The sequence below is a fragment of the Triticum aestivum genome, chromosome 7A, assembly GCF_018294505.1.
Source record: "Triticum aestivum cultivar Chinese Spring chromosome 7A, IWGSC CS RefSeq v2.1, whole genome shotgun sequence".
Lineage (NCBI taxonomy): Eukaryota > Viridiplantae > Streptophyta > Magnoliopsida > Poales > Poaceae > Triticum > Triticum aestivum.
In genome coordinates this window covers 436,384,678-436,402,989 of record NC_057812.1, presented here as the reverse complement: position 1 = coordinate 436,402,989, position 18,312 = coordinate 436,384,678, and the positions used below count along the sequence as shown (strand labels likewise).

Sequence of the window (18,312 nt, the reverse complement as noted above, 5' to 3'; positions counted from 1 at the left end):
TGGATAAGTGCGAGGGATGTCAGTTCTACTCGAATATGTCGCACAAGCCTGCATCGGCTCTGAAGACCATCCCACTCGTCTGGCCTTTCGCAGTATGGGGGTTGGACATGGTCGGTCCTTTGAGAACAGGGCGAAGTGGCTTCACGCATGTACTGGTGGCAGTCGACAAGTTCACCAAGTGGATTGAGGCTAAACCAATCAAGAACCTTGACGCCGGTGCTGCTGTTAGCTTCATCAGGGAACTGATATTCAGATATGGAGTCCCGCACAGCATCATTACGGATAATGGGTCGAACTTTGACTCGGAGGAATTCAGAGATTTCTGTAACTCTCAAGGCACACGAGTCGACTACGCTTCAGTCGCTCATCCGCAGTCGAATGGACAAGCAGAGCGAGCCAATGGCCTGATTCTCAAGGGATTGAAACCCCGACTGATGCGTGATCTCAAGCATGCAGCTGGAGCTTGGGTCGACGAACTTCCCTCGGTGCTTTGGGGACTGCGGACCACACCTAATCGGTCGACCGGAAGAACTCCATTATTCTTGGTCTGCGGAGCTGAAGCAGTCTTACCGAGTGATATTCTCCACAATGCTCCTCGAGTCGAAATCTACAACAAAGCAGAAGCTGAACAAGCGCGGCAAGACGCAGTCGACCTTTTAGAGGAAGAAAGGGAGATGGCTCTGATCTGGTCGACCATCTACCAACAAGATTTGCGTCGTTTCCACGCCAGAAATGTGAGGGGTCGAGCCTTCCAGGAAGGAGATTTAGTTCTCCGAGTGGATCAGAAGAAACAACACAAGCTTGCCCCTTCTTGGGAAGGACCCTTCATCGTCACCAAGGTTCTCCACAACGGGGCGTACCGCCTTTACAACGTCGAGCATAATATCGATGAGCCCCGAGCTTGGAATGCGGAACTACTCCGCCCATTTTTCACTTAAGTTTAATCACTCGGATGAGTTGCAATAAAGTACTTCTGTAGTCCATGGACCTCAAGATAATAGTGTCATAGTTCCTCCATAATTTTTGTCACTTTTTATTTTGTCCAATAAAATTTCCCCTCAGTGGGTGACTTAGCCGCGAATCCGTTTCGCCTAAGTTTGTAAAAATCCTCCGAGTGGTGAGTCAGACTCCCACTCGGAGGCTTAGCTCCGAATCCGTTTCGCCTAAGATTAAATAAAATCCTACCGAGTGATAAGCCAGACTTCCACTCGGAGGCTTAGCTGCGAATCCGTTTCGCCTAAGATTAAATAAAATCCTACCGAGTGGTAAGCCAGACTTCCACTCGGAGGCTTAGCTGCAGTCCAAGTACTCGCCTAAGTTATGAAAAATCCTACCGAGTGGTAAGCCAGACTTCCACTCGGAGGCTTAGCTGCAGTCCAAGTATTCGCCTAAGTTATGAAAAATCCTACCGAGTGGTAAGCCAGACTTCCACTCGGAGGCTTAGCTGCAGTCCAAGTACTCGCCTAAGTTATGAAAATCCTACCGAGTGAAGAGCAAACCTCTCACTCGGAGGCTTAGCTGCAGTCCAAGTGCTCGCCTAAGTTATCAAAATTCCTACCGAGTGAAGAACAAACCTCTCACTCGGGGGGCTTAGATGCAGCCCAGTGCTCGCCTAAGTTATCAAAAATCCTACCGAGTGAAGAGCAAACCTCTCACTCGGAGGCTTAGCTGCAGTCCAAGTACTCGCCTAAGTTATCAAAATTCCTACCGAGTGAAGAACAAACCTCTCACTCGGGGGCTTAGCTGCAGCCCAGCGCTCGCCTAAGTTATCAGAAATCCTACCGAGTGAAGAGCAAACCTCTCACTCGGGGGCTTAGCTGCAGCCCAGTGCTCGCCTAAGTTGTCAAAAATCCTACCAAGTGAAGAGCAAACCTCTCACTCGGGGGCTTAGCTGCAGCCCAGTGCTCGCCTAAGTTATCAAAAATCCTACCGAGTGAAGAGCAAACCTCTCACTCGGAGGCTTAGCTGCAGTCCAAGTACTCGCCTAAGTTATCAAAATTCCTACCGAGTGAAGAGCAAACCTCTCACTCGGGGGCTTAGCTGCAGCCCAGCGCTCGCCTAAGTTATCAGAAATCCTACCGAGTGAAGAGCAAACCTCTCACTCGGGGGCTTAGCTGCGGCCCAGTGCTCGCCTAAGATATAGAAATCCTACCGAGTGAAAAGCAAACCTCTCACTCGGGAGGCTTAGCTACAGCTCAGCGCTCACCTAAGTGGACTAAGGAATAAGTCGATTGCAGTAAGCGCCCCGCTTTGAACCTGCAAAAGGCATTTCGAGCCAAAAGCAATCATATTCAAACACCAAATTCAAGTTCGGATCGATACCTAAAGGAACCGAAAGTGCTCAGGCGCTAAGCCCGTTAAGGTTTATCGGTTACAACTCCACTCGGCATACCGAGGCAAATTTAAAGCGTCGAGTTTAGAAGAAGTTTTTTACCCCTCCTGTGGAGGGCTGGAAGGTGCAACAAACTCATCAAGATCAATTCCATCTGCGATCCGAGTGGCAGCCACAAGGAAAGTTTCCATAAAGGACCTGAAGTCGTGTTTCTTGGTGTTGGCCACCCGGAGGGCCGCCAGCTTGTCTTCTCGCGCATCTTTGCAGTGGACTCGGGCCAGACACAGAGCAACATCTGCACCGCACCGAGCCGAGGACTTTTTCCACTCCTGCACTCGACCAGGGATCGTGTTCAAGCGAGCCATCAGCGACTCGAGGTCGTTCTGAAGTGTCTCCCCGGGCCAGAGCGTCGAGTCGATGCGAGATGTGGCGACCTTCAGCCTTGCAAGATAGTCCACGACAGCTGCAACACGGGACTCCAGTCGGAAAACATTCATGGCAACTTCGTCGTCCATCGGAGAATTGACGGGGTCAAGGTTTGGTTCCAGCCGGCTAGTTTCTTCTTCAAAGTTTTGACAAAATTCTGCAAGGACGATCACCGAGTCAAGGCGATGGTCGAATGGAAAAACCACGGTTGGAAATGATCGCCGAGCATAGAGATTTGCCTTCAAGCATAAGAAACAGCTTCTTGGCAAGACCATTCAGGAAGGCCTCCAGATCTTTTTTCTTCCCAAGAGCAGCTTTCAGATTGGCATTTTCTTGCTCAAGCTTGGCGACTAAAGCTAACTTCTCGTCAACAAGTTTGATCTTCTCAGCTAGTTCAAGGTCCTTCTTCCGTTGGGCCTCCCTCACCTTACCTGCAAGTTACAGCAAGATCAGATTTTGAAACAAATAAAGGGAAAAAGCAGTCGTCAAGGTCTCACCAAACATACCTTCGGTCTCCTCCTTTGCCTTCGTCAGATTCTCCTGAACCAGCTTCAAATTCAGCTCGAGCTGAATGTGCTTGTTTTCCAGCTCAGAATAGCGAGCCACAAGATCACAGGAGTTCTGCGAAGAACCAATCGACTAAAATGTCAAATATAATTCACTTCCGAGTGAAAAAGGAAAAATCACGCGTTTCTAAGACTACAGCCGAATACAAGCATTCGACCGTAGTCTTGGGGACTACACCTAGTGGGTGCACTCAGCGTGCCCCCACTAATCGACCAGTCGAAGACAGAGTCAACCAGTCAACCGGTTTGCAAAATCCAGTCGCCTTAGTCGAATGACGGAAAGACTGAAATTATAAAGCCTAAGGCCGACTGCCCGCAGTCGACCTTAGCCTTGGGGACTACACCCAGTGGGTGCACTCAGCGTGCCCCCACCGGTTTGCGAAATCCATTCGACATAGTCGAATGACGGAAAGACTGAAATTATAAAGCCTAAGGCCGACTGCCCGCAGTCGACCTTAGCCTTGGGGACTACACCCAGTGGGTGCACTCAGCGTGCCCCCACCGGTTTGCGAAATCCATTCGACATAGTCGAATGACGGAAAGACTGAAATTATAAAGCCTAAGGCCGACTGCCCGCAGTCGACCTTAGCCTTGGGGACTACACCCAGCGGGTGCACTCAGCGTGCCCCCGCTAACATGGAGTTTAACTCGACACACCCAGTGGGTGACTACTATAAATTCTGGAAAGAAAAGTTTCTGATAGCATATCCTAACAGAACAAATGGTGGTCGACTGACCTGAACATTGCGTTGGAGGGCGGAACTGGCGTCGTAAGCTGCCTGGCTCGCATCCCGGATGGTCTTCAACTGCTCCATCATGATCCCTGCCTGGCGTATTGCCTCCTTCGCTGCGCCAGCTTGGTCCTCTGGGACGTGGTGCGTCGTGAAGAGGGAGGGCTGCGGAGCACTCGTCAGTGGATCTGCGAAGGACACGGTGTGTCGAGTGGTGTTCCCTCCTCCACGACCAGAGCCTCAGGCACCGTCACATCCTGGGTCACCTTGCTGGCAGACGCTTTCCTACTCCTTCTGTACTTCAGCGGTTCCTCATCTTCATCATCATCAGGGAGAGTGATTACAACATTGGATGGAGCTACAGAAAAGAATCAGGATTAGATCATGAGTCAGTCGACTAAAGACAGTGTTAAGAATATAGTACCAGGTTTTGAGGTTGCTGCGTCCTCCATCTCATGGTCGTCAGCCCGGGCCGAGGTCTCAGAAGTAGCAGCACTGCAACTCCAAAGAGTCAGTCGACTAACTCCAGCGCCAACCAGAGATAAAATTCACACAAAACAAGAAGACTTAAGCAACATGATTACCCTGATATGGTGGGGATGGACACCTTCATCTTCGGCAGGTGCTTGGTCGGCTTCGACGGGGCCGCCCTGGGCTGCTTCGGCGCCTTTTCAGTCGGCGCCGGAGAGGTGGTCCGAGGGCGCTTGGTCGACTGTGTAACAGTCGCGACCCCCTCGCCGCGTTCAGTCGCAGGGTCATGGACAAGTTTCGACCGCCTTTCCGAGCGCGGTGGTGCGACCTCCTCCTCCTCCTCCTCTTCCTCGTCCTCATCGTCATCATCATCATCGTCATCGTCATCATCATCGGCCTCGGCGGCGTCCGAGTCCCACTCCTCCTCCTGGCTCTCACCCCCGCTCGCTTCTCCCTCCTCAGTCGGAGCCTGCGCTCCGTTGGGCATCGAGTACAGTTCAGTGAGGGTCTGAGGGACAACAAGACAAAGATCAGTCGACCGATCGGCATAGAAAGCAGAAATAAATATGACGAGAATACAACGGGAAGTGGGGCAGACATGCCTTGTTTGGGTCACTGTGGCAGTCGAGTGGAGGAATCCTTCTGGCCCCACGAGGGTTGTCCTTGTTCCCAGTAACAGCGGCCATCCACCTTTCCAGAGTGGCATCGTCGACTGCTTCTGGATTGACCCGAGTCACATCCTCAGTCCCACAGTACAACCACATGCAATGGCTCCGGAACTGAAGAGGCTGGATTCGGCGCCTAAGGAAAACTTCCAGGAGATCCATGCCCGTCACTCCCTCCCGAACCAACTGAACTACGCGCTCCATCAGCATCTTCACGTCAGCTTTCTCCTCCGGAATCAGCTTCAGAGAGGAGGGCTTGTTCACTCGGTCCATGGTAAATGGAGGGAGTCCACTCGACTGCCCCGGTGTCGACTCATCCTGGCAGTAGAACCAGGTCGACTGCCAGCCTCTGACTGACTCGGGAAATGTCATGGCTGGGAAGGTGCTCTTGTTTCTCACCTGGATCCCCAGACCTCCACACATTTGGACCACTCGGGTTCTTTCGTCGCCTGGACTCGCCTTCTTCACAGTTTGAGAGCGACATGTGAATATGTGCTTGAACAAGCCCCAATGCGGTCGACAGCCCAGAAAACCCTCGCACATGGACACAAACGCGGCAAGATAGGCGATAGAATTCGGGGTGAAGTGGTGGAGTTGCGCTCCAAAAAATTTCAAGAAACCACGGAAGAAAATGCTCGGCGGCAAAGAGAATCCGCGGTCGACATGGCTAGCTAGAAGCACGCACTCACCCTCTTCCGGCTGGGGCTGCCACTCTTTCCCCGGAAGCCTCGCAGCTTCATGGGGGATCAGGCCCTCGTTGGCCATGTCGAGGAGATCCTTCTCCGTGATGGTCGACTGGATCCAATCTCCCTGGACCCAGCCTTTCGGCAGGCGGGATCTGGACGAAGACCCACCGCGGCTGGTGGATCTCCCCTTCGCCTTCTCCGTCGCCGACGCCTTCTTCGCGCGCTCCAGCGCCGCCGTCTTCTCCTTGACCATGGCTTCCGGCGGGGCGCATGAGGAGAAGTGGTGCGGAGGCGAGAGCAAGCGCGTTGGGCGGAGACGAGGGAGGCAGAGAGAGAATGTTGAGGCACTGTTCAAAAAACCCTCGCCGGGCGCATTTATAAGATCCCTTCCGAGTGGATGACAGGTGGGCCCGGCAGATCTAATCATATCCTGGAACTGTTACGTGGGCGGGATACGTGGCGAAGAAAGCGGCGCGGGGATCGAGGCGTCTATGTCCCGTCCCATCCGAGCGCCGCGGTCCGCTCCGCTTCGCGCGTTTCCCCAAATTTCGCATCCCGCGGAATCCGCGAACGGCTGATCGGTCTGTCAGGCGCGGGATTTCCTGCGATCCGTCGCTCGGAAATCGACGAAGCCCGAAAGATCACTCGACGAAAGAAAAGAATGGATCGAGTCGACTGAAGACAAGTTGCTCACTATCAACGAAGAGATTCTCTGGTTCAGAACAACGCACGACCAGTGTGCAAAGGTTAATCGGAAACAGCATCAACTCCTCCGTCACTCAAAGCCTCAATCCATTCGCGGGCTAATGATGGAGTCATGTACCTAGGGTAGGGTCACAGACCTGATCTAAGTACCCTGCCCAAGGACACCCTTAGAAGAGGTCACCTTCCAGTCGACCAACGAGGGACTCACTCGACTGACTTGAAGGACTCGACCACGAAGACTCACTCGACTACCAGGAGGTCAAAAGGCACTCTGCACTGCAACGGCCTGTAGTTAAGTAGACTTTATGATAGTTAAGACACTTTATGTGGGACGTTATCAGTAACGCCTCGGACTAAATACACCTTAAACCCTTCATTACGTGGGCTGGCTGGGGTCCTGACGCACTCTATATAAGCCACCCCCCTCCACAGGCAGAAGGGTTCGGCATCCTGTAACTCATATACACATAATCCACTCGACCGCCTCCGGGCTCCGAGACGTAGGGCTTTTACTTCCTCCGAGAAGGGCCTGAACTCGTACATCTCTTGTGTTTACAACCTCTCCATAGCTAGGACCTTGCCTCTCCATACCTACCCCCCACTCTACTGTCAGACTTAAAACCACGACACTCCCTCCCTTTCTTTCGGAGGTGCTGACCCGCTGCGAGGCAGATATGAACAAGTGACATATGTCTTGTAGGCGCGCGGCGTACCGACTGCCTGCCCCTGCCCTGCCTCGTCTTTTTTATCCGCAACAACCAGATGTTTCCGTCCAAGAAAGCAGGGGAAGATGTGCTTGCCGTGCCGACTGCCGACGCCCGACGTGAACCAACCAAAAAGGTAGCCAAGCCAAGCGAGCCGTGTGTGTACGTACCAAAGCAAGCAGCTTTCCTTTCTGCCGCTGGTTGCCCCCTGTTCCTCCAAAGCTGCTGCGTTCCTCCGCACTGCACGGACTTCGGCGTCACACACACACACGGCGATGCACCGCTGCCTGCGCCACATTTCGGCGGCCACGTAAGTGTGTAAATACGTCGTTTTCACCGTTTTGGTAGGTCAGTCACAAGACTACAAGCGCACAACATCCTCTAGCTGAACAATTTAAATTTCTTACTATTCGGTGTAGAGTCGTGCTATACACACGACCGGAATCACACGATTCCAACACGATGCTTAAATCTAGCCGAACATGCATATGTTTGAAAAGGGCATCGGCCGCTCGATTTACCCATCGTGTAAAGGTCGGGCACAACTATCCTTCGTGAAGTAGTTTCGTTCGGTGTATGGGCATCTCTAACCCTAAAATCAGCCAGCCATTCAACCCTAAAACTTTGGTCTTAAAGTTCACAAACTCAAAATAAAAACATATCAAATCGTAGGTGATTGAAAATGTTCAAATAGAAGAGTAGTTCTAATTTAAAAATTACAACCCAACAATATTTTAAAATTAACGTGGTTCATACTTGAATTAAACTAGGACATATGTTCTAGTTCTCCCCTTTAACCGTCTAAAGATTCTCAATCAAAACTTCCTTAAGCTGTTTATGAGTTGCTCGGTAATGAATTTGTTGATGCATTTGAACAAACTCATCAAACATAGCCGGAATTTGATAGGATCACCCATGCTCTTAAATTCAAGAGTTGTGACAACATCTTCACCCTCATCCTCTATGATCATATTGTGCATGATCACATATTTCATCACCTCCCACAAGGTTTTCGGATCCCATTGTTTAGCAAGTCCACGAACAACTGCAAAACGGGTCTCGAGCACTCCAAATGCCCTCTTCGCACCTTTTCTAGTTTCTTCTTGTCTTTGGGCAAAGTGAGACCTTTTCTGACCAACTGGCTCAGATATGGTCATGAAAAATGTAGCCCACGAAGGATAGATAACGTCAACCAGATAGGGTCCCATCTTGTATTCATGCCCATTGACAATATAGTTGCAAGGAGGAGCTTGCCTTCAGACAGCCTAGCATATAGTGGAGATCGCTGCAGCACTAATGTCATTGTAAGACACGGACATACCGAAAAAAGTGTGTCAAACTAAGAGGTCCTATGATGCAACTGCTTTAAGAATGATGATGGACTTCATGGTCCTGATATTCCCCTTGTAGAGCTTTTGGACTGTTGTTCCGTCTCTAGTGCATGAAATCAAGAGATCCGAGCAAACCTGGCCACTCTCTTGCTTCGCACTGCCAAGAGCCTCTCGGTCTGCAACATTTGGTTCTCTCAAGTACTGAGGTCCAAACACCTCGACCACGACAATAACAAATATGACTATGGCGTCTCCGCATGCGATCTGGAACATCCGGTGGTATTCGTCCCACGAATCCATGGCCGTCCTATATGCAAGCATCCACAATGTAGCCGTGCACATTTGGTAACCAGAGAATTCAATCATTCCTACGGCATCCCTCTTCAAGATGAAGCAGTCATTGTAGGACCGTGCGCCATTGTAAAGGTTATCGAAGACATTTTTGCGCATCCGAAAGCGTCGGCAAAAAATAGTCCGCAAATAGGCATCAGGGGCAGTGCCCTGTTCCAATTGAGCACTCGATGATGCTTGATAGATCTCATGAAATCGAGAACATGCTCCGCATCCGCAAGGACCGTCTGCATCATCGTCGTTTCATCCGCATGGCCCTCCTCATCGAACGAGTCGTTGGACAACTCAACGTAGTGCTCGTATATGTACTCCATGTCTGGTCCATTGCTTCAAAGAAGCGGCAAAAAAATTTACAAAGGCATTTCACCAAATACTTGCCGAGCGTGGCTACCACCGTAGGCATGGATGGTACCTGCACGACGGACGAACGAGAGGTCTGGACCGGCTGTGGGGGACAAGTTGCGGCCAGCCTTGTAGCGTCGGCTGGCTGTGGATCTCGCCTGGGCGGCAACGCTTGTGGCGCTGCAAAGCTGACGTCCGGCGCGACACGCTCGTGGTGCTGCCAGCGTCCTACGCAACGTGCTCCGCTTGCGGTGCTGGTGCTGCAGTGAAGTGTGCCGAGGCTGCAATGGAACGTTGCGCAAGTCATTGAAGCTCCGCCGGAGCTGCAATGAAGCGCCAGCCGCAATTGCAATGGAGCACCGGACATTTCTGCCATGGGAGCTGCTGCGCTGAAGGTTTCTTGCCGCGCTCAGCGTTGCCATTTGAGCAGCACCTGGAATGCTGACATTTCAGCCATGGGAGCTGCTGCGCTGAAGGTTTCTTGCCGCGCTCAGCGTTGCCATTTGAGCAGCACCTGGAATGCTGCGAGGTCGCCAACGTGCACAGATGCTGGATGATGCGCGTGGTGGATGGTAGAACATAGGAGGAAGACGACGACTCCTTTTGTTGTGATCGTACGGCTGGCTAGGCAGCTTAATTTTGTAACAAATCAACCCGTCAATTTGTAGCAGCCGCCATTAGTTTTGGTACCACCGCGAGCAAGGATGTACATGTACTACAGGGCGAAAAATAGCGTCACATGTGAGATTGGTGACAGGGCACATAATAGCGATACATGTACAACAAGGATGATGTTGTTTTCTCCGTTCCGACGGGATCTTTCTTTGTAACGGACGGCACGGAGTAATTCGTGGCACTTACTCTTATATACAGCCATTACAACGCACTGTTACACACTGTTAAGCAATAAATTAACAATCTAGAACTAACTTGATACTACCGGGCCTCCCCTGTGGCTGTGGGCTGACTGCGGTTTTCGTCTCGAGTCTGGAACTAATGTGTGTAAGTAGAGGTAGGACAGCCTCCTCGGTCTGCAGCTTCAGACTGCATTGCTAGTGGCATTGCCAAGGAAATTCTCAGAGCTGGAAGTGGTCTATAATGTGCTGTATGACGTCCGCTCCTTCGTTCATAAACGCATACTTGACCTGCGTCGACAGAGCAAAAATAAGGATGACTCGGTCATGATTTTTTTTCCATAATGCAAGGGTCAGTGAAGGCCGGCACGGCACCTGGATAATGCTGTGCGCTGCGAAACTCCGCATGCTCGTGTGGAAGCTAACATCTACCTTTTCCCATGAAACGCGTCTCAGCCCTGTCACCATTTTTTCTACATGATGATAGCATAACGGGAAATGAAAAAAAGATGGTGTCAGTTTAAGGAAAGTATTTTCACAATCTTTCAGGACAAAATATTGGTGCGGATTCAAAAATAGACTTCAAAAATAGATCAAATATTGAACTCATACAGAACAATATGGGCAATGACTAATGATGCTACTTTGTCTATTTTCCAACAATGCTACTGCTTACCATACAGAAGAAGTCAATAACTACTGTTTGCGGTAGCATTGCGAGGAACATAAGACAAAACGATCTATCTAGTGCCCCACCAAGATTGCAGTCATCAAGTTGAATGTTGACTGTTGAATACCAACAATGAACTGTGAACAAATAACTTGCTTGCCAATTAGTTGTGACTAACCTTCCAAGTCTTAACTTCCACATTATAGAGTCAACAAACCAGGTTTACGGACACATACCTAAGAAAAGGACACGGCATTGGGTCGGCTCAAATATTATAGGAACTTGAATATCACTATCCAGGCTACTTTGAAGATGTTATATGGCAATATCTCGCAGGAAAAGATCAAAACTACTAAAGGCGTACGGCATCACATGAATTGGTCAACCAAGAACTGGCAGTGCAGGTATCCACAAAGGAACCGATTTGAAACTACACTGTCCAGGAGAGGTGCTAACAAATGCAAATCAATCATATGATGGCTGTGTGGCCCTCACAAGTCTATAAACAATCCTCAACAGAAATACAATTTCAGTGGACTTTGCTATGTTAACTGTTCCACACACAGAACAAATAGACTACCATCTCCTAGTTGTCAAATTATGTTAGGTGCTGCTCAAGTCTGAAACTTCAAAGGCTAACTGCCCCTGAAATATTCATGAACCTAACTCTGCTGTCAAAAGTGTGAGATTTTCATGTGGAACTATGCAGATTCTTGCAAATCATTTTGTCTACGTATTCATAATATGTAGAATATCCTAATCATATGATAGGAGGATTGAAGCAGCATAACTCGGTAACATTGCACAGGTAATGGTCCATTCAAAAATAACAAGTGCCCAGTCGTAAGACCAAAATGGCACACAAAATTGTTCTTGGTAAAAATAACATCTTTTTTATGATTAAACAAGTGTACTTCATTTAGGAAATGTTGGATTCATTATCAACTACTCCCTCCGTTCCTAAATACTCCCTCCGTTTCTTTATATAAGGTGTATTTGTTTTTTCAAAAGTCAAACGAGTGCATGTTTGACCGAGTTCTTAGAAAAATATATCAATATCCACAATACAAAATTTGTTTTGTCTATTCCATAATGAAAAGTAGTTTCATATTTTATATATTAGATATTGTAGATATTGTTATTTTATTCTATACTCTTGGTCAAATATTCAAATGGTTGACTTGCACGAAAACCAATACACCTTATATTCTGGAACGGAGGGAGTATTTATCTTTTTAGAGATTTCAAATGGACTACCACATACGGATGTATGTAGTAGACATATTTTAGAGTGTAGATTCACTCATTTTACTCCGTATGTAGTCACTTGTTGAAATCTCTAGAAATACAAATATTTAGGAACGGAGGGAGTATGTAACATTACAAATATTATCTACATAAGGAAGATTAAGCATGCTAGAACAACGACTCAGTATGAAGCATCAATGGGAGATAGCACCGACTTAAGACTGGTGAAAGATTCAAAAAAGGAAGAGAAACAGACTTTTTGCATGTAACAATCAAACTAACCTTCCAGTAAGTCAAAATCGCAATCTGCTGCCAAATCTTGACACTTCTCATCGCTGATTTCTTCAGAGTATTCCTCATGTACAATGTGAGGATACTTCTCACATACAGATTCCTCCCACTGCAAATCATGATGAAACAGAAGGAATATTTTTACATAAGAATTGTGATATGAGAAAATCATGTTGTCCTTCTCAGATAATGGTCCAGAAAAGAAGGCATGAACAATCAAAATCAATAAAAAGAATACCTTAGGCAGCTCGGTGTTTCTTCTAATAGATGATGTTCTCCAGCCAACAATGTCTGAATGTCATGAATTTAAAGAATTGACAAGTAAAAGCTAAAAAGCCTAGATGAAAAAGAACAATGTGAGTACTACATAAAAAGATATCAAATAATTAGGATACGATCGCAATCAGCATTAGCATATGCCACTCGTCGTTTAAATGCTCGCAAAGCAGATCTAAAAAAGTTTAGTTACCCAGAATTAGTATAGTTATCACATACCATACAAGCCAGAATTAACAAAACATTACTTGCAAGAGAAATAGACATAATCGGAAGCGATCCAAAAGAAACCGAAGGGCAACATAAACCTTACATAAAGTAAAGATCGCCATAATCTTCAACCATACGCTGCAACAGTGGTGGTTCTCCCTCAGCACTATCAGTAAGAAAAAGATGTCTCCCAGTTCTCCTAAATATCCAATGGATGACACGAGAAGCAACCTTCTCAATCGTAATGAATCCAAAGAGGAGTGGAACCTAATAACAGTGAAGAACGCCACATCAAACAAAGAATATATATGGTTTCTCTACCAATAAGCTCATGGAAGAAAGGAATGCATATAATCTGGAGCAGAAAAGCAAACAAGCAATGTATGTTTAGAGTCTGATAATATCACTAGATTCATAAGTCAGCACGAATCAACTGTACAAAATGGTTTGTTTATCCAATAAACCGTTCCAAGATCATAGATATATAAGTCAGCAAAATGATTCAGTGATACAAGCAAGTAAAAAGTGTGATTTCCATCTGTCAAGTGTCAACTATTGCCTGAGTGCGGGTTTCATCCATGAGGCTGTTTCAAAATGAAGCTCTGCAGGATTTTATTGTAGATCTCCTGAAGGCAAGAGCCAAGAGGCATGACAACAGTTTGTAACTTTCTTGTAATAGAAACACATCTCTTTCTTCCTCCACAATTCTAGAAGATATTGGCAGTCCCTGTGGGACCCTTCTATGTGTATCACAGCCAATGAAAACAAAACTGTGCAGGTTCACAATATTGGCAGTCATTGTTGGGCCCTTCTATGTATATCAAACGCTTTTAAGCCAATGAAAACAAAACTGTGTAGGATAACAATTTATTGCGAGAAGTACTCAAGGTAGTCTTGAGAGGAGTATTTTTAGATCTTAGAGGGGCAAGTGCTCAGAGGCATTGCAACAGTTTTGTAAGTTTCTTATAAGAAAAGGTTTAAATTCCTTCTCTCTTTTTTTTCCTCCAAAACCTTGGAAGATTGGGTATCCCTTGTGGAGCCATTTAATGTGCATCAAATGCATTGAAGCAAATGAAAACAAACAGTAAACATCTACTCCCTCCGTCCCATAATATAGGACGTTTTTTGACACTAGTGTAGTGTCAAAAAACGTCTTACATTATGGGATGGAGGGAGTAGTACTCAAGCATCTCTTATAAGTATCCAAAACTTTAATACTCCCTCTGTTTCGGTTTGAGTATAACTTTGGCCATGGATTTAACTAACAAAATATGAGTAAATTACCACAAAAAGTATACCATTGGAAACTTCTTTTGAATGTGAATTCAATGATATACTTCTTGTGGCACATATCTCATATTTTGTTGGTTAAATGAAATCGGTGGTCAAAATTAGACTCAAAAAACGAGAGGGGCTAGCAAACTGGAACGGATGGAGTATATGACTGTACGAGGCATGCAAAAACAAATGAGACTTGACATAAGAATACTGGAACATAAATGAGCAAATGGCTATGTATTAGTTCCAAAACAGGTATCATCCGCACTGTTTCAAATAAACAAATTTGAACACATGAAAGTCAAGGTGGAGAAGGGGGAAACAGTCAACAAAGTACCTGCTTGTTTCCTCGAGAACCAAGGTGAGGCGTTGCTACGGTTATAAAGTTCACCGCTTCCAACCCGCATATGGTTCCTTCAGCTTTGCTGTCAAATGTGCTATTTGGATGTCTATAAAGTTTTGCAATTGCATATCTTGCTACTAAGCCTCCAACGGAGTGTGCAAGAAAAGAAATTTTGGTGAGCTCTGGCTTTCGACTAATTACATCAAGAACCTGAGTAAGAAGAGAACAATAGCACGTTTCAATAGAAAAATCAGTATGGTGTTTTGAATCGCAGAAACCTTTCAATAGAAAAAATCAGTATGGTGAATCAGCTAGCCTGTATAAATTTAGCCCCTCAAGTACAAATCATCTGTTGCATATGGCAATTACCTCATCTGCTAAGCGTTCTCCCATAACATCGACACCGTCTAGAGTCAATGTGTTCATGTTTTTCTCACTGCCTGCAAAGTTGAACAAACAAGTCTAAATAACAAAATCTCGATGAGTAAACTTATAGACTACCCATGTTTCCCTCGAAGTTACAAATTCAGAAAGGGTTCCAAGTTTGCATTTCAATCATGGTACATCAGGTACAACGTTATAGTTTAAACATGCCAAAATATCACTACCCAATGATGACCCTTGCAAATGGATCTGGCAGAGCAAATGCATCGTGAAAATCAAGGTCTTTGCATGGTTAATGCTTAATGATCGTCTCAACACAAGAGATATGCTCCTTAGAAGACATTGGAGATCTGAGGAAGATGATAACCTATGTCCAATGTGTGCTGCGCAGCTACATGAACATAGAGATCACCTCTTTTTTAAGTGCAATTTCAGTACCAGGGTCTGGAATTATTTGCAAATACAGTGGCATGCTGGTTTGTCCATCAGGGAATGTATTTTGGTTGCAAAAAGAGGGTTTCATAAACCCTTCTTCTTTGAGGTTGTATTTTTGGCTGCATGGAGTATCTGGACTACAAGGAATGATAAAATATTTAGGCACATCAGGCCAACCTTTGGGGCATGGAAGGCAAAATTCATTCATGATATCACATTGCATTCTCATAGAATGAAACCATCTGTAAAGCCCTTGCTGCTGCACTGGATAAGAGCATTACCCTAGAACCATAGATGTGTCTCATGGTGATTATGGTGCTGGTTGTAATTAGACTGATCACTGATGTATATAGGTAATTTCCTAACTACTCCCTCCGTTCCTAAATATTTGTCTTTTTAGAGATTTCAAATGGACTATCACATACGGATGTATATAGACATATTTAGAGTGTAGATTCACTCATTTTGCTCCGTATGTAGTCACTTGTTGAAATCTCTAGAAAGACAAATATTTAGGAACGGAGGGAGTAGTTAGTTAGCTTAGTTTCTTTTAGCTCTGTACATATTTTCTTTTGTAAGACTGTGCTGGAGGTTTTAATAAAAGACTGTGGGGCTTTTGCCTCACAGTATTCAGTCGAAAAAAAACATGCCAAAATATTAGTTCTATCTAGACCATTGGTGTTAGTTCTCCTATAAAAAAATATCATGTTTAATAGCGATATATTTAGTTTGAAATATACATTTTTAATGCAGCCTTGTCAAGAACATCCCTGTGATTGACTACTAATTAATATCCAGATACACACATGTGCACGCGCCACACAGCTTACCAACTGACATTATGTTAAACCATTTCTGGGTGAGTATCCTAATATCCTTATCTATAGTTCAGAATGGAACAACTCTGACAGATCTATGACTAAACATCGACAGTGACATGTCAAGAAAAAATAGAGATATACTCGTTGATATAAAAGAGGCGGTTTCACTTGAGTTTCAGGTATGTGAAAGAAATAATGAACAAACTGCCCAATGGTTTCTTATTTACTTTTTGTCAAACAGACATACATTTTCATTAATAATTATCAATTAATTTATAGAACAAAACAATGGCATGGATGATTAATAAAAAAAATAAAGCATGAAAATTAGGCAAATTAGCAAATGTAGTTGGTTAAAGCACAAAATCCAGTAACTTACAATGCACAATTACATCATCAGGAAGCTGCTTTACAAATTCGTTGGCTGCGTATTGCCAGTCATTGGTACTGCTCAAAGGAAAAGATAAACAAACTGATCAATAAGAGAAGATTTGAGCAGAAGGGGTTATCAGTTCAGAAATGAAAACACAAACTTGGCAAGCACTTGTAAAGAAGCACATCTAGGTGCCATTTTTGAGAAATGAAAAGATCAACGATCAGCTGTAATTAAGAACTGGACCTCGTCTCAACAGAGCATGCAAACAATCTTATTTATAACCTAGTACTCCCTCTGTAAAGAAATATAAGATGATTTAGACACTAAACGATCTTATATTTCTTTACAGAGGGAGTAGCTTTTGCTTGGCTGTTCCAAGGGTTAAAGAACAATTCCAATAAACGATAACGGTAACTTCAAGAGGTGTGGGCCTAACATAACGAACAAACAGCGGTTGATTGACTGAGCTGAATGGGCGGATACTGATCTTTTCTATTGGCAGATCATCGAGCATAGGGCTTCTTCATTCAGTAACAAACCATGTTGTCCATAAAATCCTCCAGGAACAAAGATAATTTGGGGCCGTCCTATTCCAAACAGATCATCAGGTGCTTGAAACAAACTCTACTGAACATGCCGTATCATACTCTCTGATTTGACCGAAAAGCACTGAACAATACAACTCAAAGGGCATCACCACACGCTTGACCATCCAGTTTGACAAATCGCAGTAACTAGTAGTAGTTCTTGTTTTGCAGTAACTAGCGGTTGAGCCGCAACTGACTCCGCCGAATCCCATGTTTACCCACTCTAGCATGCCCGATGGCACAAGCAATGCCCCGCATTACTTACGGATTCCATTCTGCCACTGGTCCATTCTGCTGCCGGGCGAAACAGATTTGTAGCCTGGCTACGAGTGCGAGATGTTGGATCAAATTCGTGAGCCGACACTAGGCGCAAAACACACGCGGGCGGGGGGGACGGCGCACGCACCTGCCGAGGATGCCGTGGACCATGACGAGGAGGTGTTCCGGGGCGTGGGAGGAGACGGCGTCGCTCCAGACGTCGACGCCGCCGGACGGGGACTCCTCCGCCCTCAGTCCTCCCTCCTCTTCGACTGAGCCTGAGGCGCCCGCCATCATGGCGGTCTCCTCGGCTGGGTGCGCAGGGAGGCGGCGGCCGATGGGCCGGCGGGACGGAAAGGTGTGGGGGTTGCGACGGAAGCGTCGTGTCCGCGTACCGCGTGGAGGGGAAGTGGGGCCCAGCAAGCGAACGAGGAAGAGAGGGGGGGATGCGTGGAGGTTGTGGATCCCCGTGCCCGTGAGCTCTGCCCATTTTACCGACGTGCCTGTCAGGTCTCGCGCTCGCTACCATCCTCCGATCCACCATGGATGTCGGCACATGATCCCGGAGGGCATCGGGCATGTCGACTACGTAGACTGCGGTGGGTAGGGTCACGTCAGGGCATCCCTCAAAATCACCGGCAGGTCTTGCTGTCCGGCCGCAGTTTGTCATCTAACACCATTACACATGGGTGCATGGGTCAGTTCGGTCGTTTGTTTTCCGCAAACCAAAAGTGTTAGAAAGAAGAGAGAGGAAATTGGCGGAATCGTTGTATTATTGCTTGAGCATTGTGGGTATATATATATATAAGAGTACTACATGGCCAACTTGAAGTACAAGACAAACCGAAACATATTCTAGTCTATCTCATCCATTTTGATGACAAGTATTTCCGAACGGAGGGAATATTTTCTAACTAAACATAATACCCAACATCCCCCCACAGTTACAACGGTAGCGACGCGGACGGTGA

At 46.5% G+C, this 18,312-nt stretch overlaps 1 protein-coding gene across 3 annotated transcripts; it reads right to left on the bottom strand.

The window, feature by feature from the left end:
• Positions 1 to 10,040: 10,040 nt before the first annotated feature.
• Positions 10,041 to 17,936, bottom strand: LOC123147414 (lipid droplet phospholipase 1). 3 transcript variants are annotated; one of them, XR_006473183.1, is made up of 12 exons: positions 17,490 to 17,936; positions 17,349 to 17,402; positions 16,500 to 16,567; positions 14,850 to 14,920; positions 14,475 to 14,690; positions 12,963 to 13,126; positions 12,769 to 12,824; positions 12,612 to 12,664; positions 12,365 to 12,482; positions 11,013 to 11,070; positions 10,540 to 10,637; positions 10,041 to 10,455 (listed from the first exon to the last, which is right to left on the bottom strand). XR_006473183.1 is itself a non-coding variant. In XM_044566659.1 (11 exons), exons 1-11 carry the CDS (start codon positions 17,636 to 17,638, stop codon positions 10,387 to 10,389), a joined length of 1,116 nt encoding a protein of 371 aa, XP_044422594.1. In that variant the 5' UTR covers positions 17,639 to 17,921; the 3' UTR covers positions 10,041 to 10,386. The 3 variants fall into 3 exon arrangements, 2 of the variants coding, with proteins under 2 accessions (XP_044422594.1, XP_044422596.1); XM_044566659.1 differs by lacking the exon at positions 11,013 to 11,070 and having other exon boundaries at positions 17,490 to 17,921; XM_044566661.1 differs by lacking the exons at positions 11,013 to 11,070; positions 17,349 to 17,402 and having other exon boundaries at positions 17,490 to 17,915.
• Between the last annotated feature and the right edge of the window lie 376 nt (positions 17,937 to 18,312).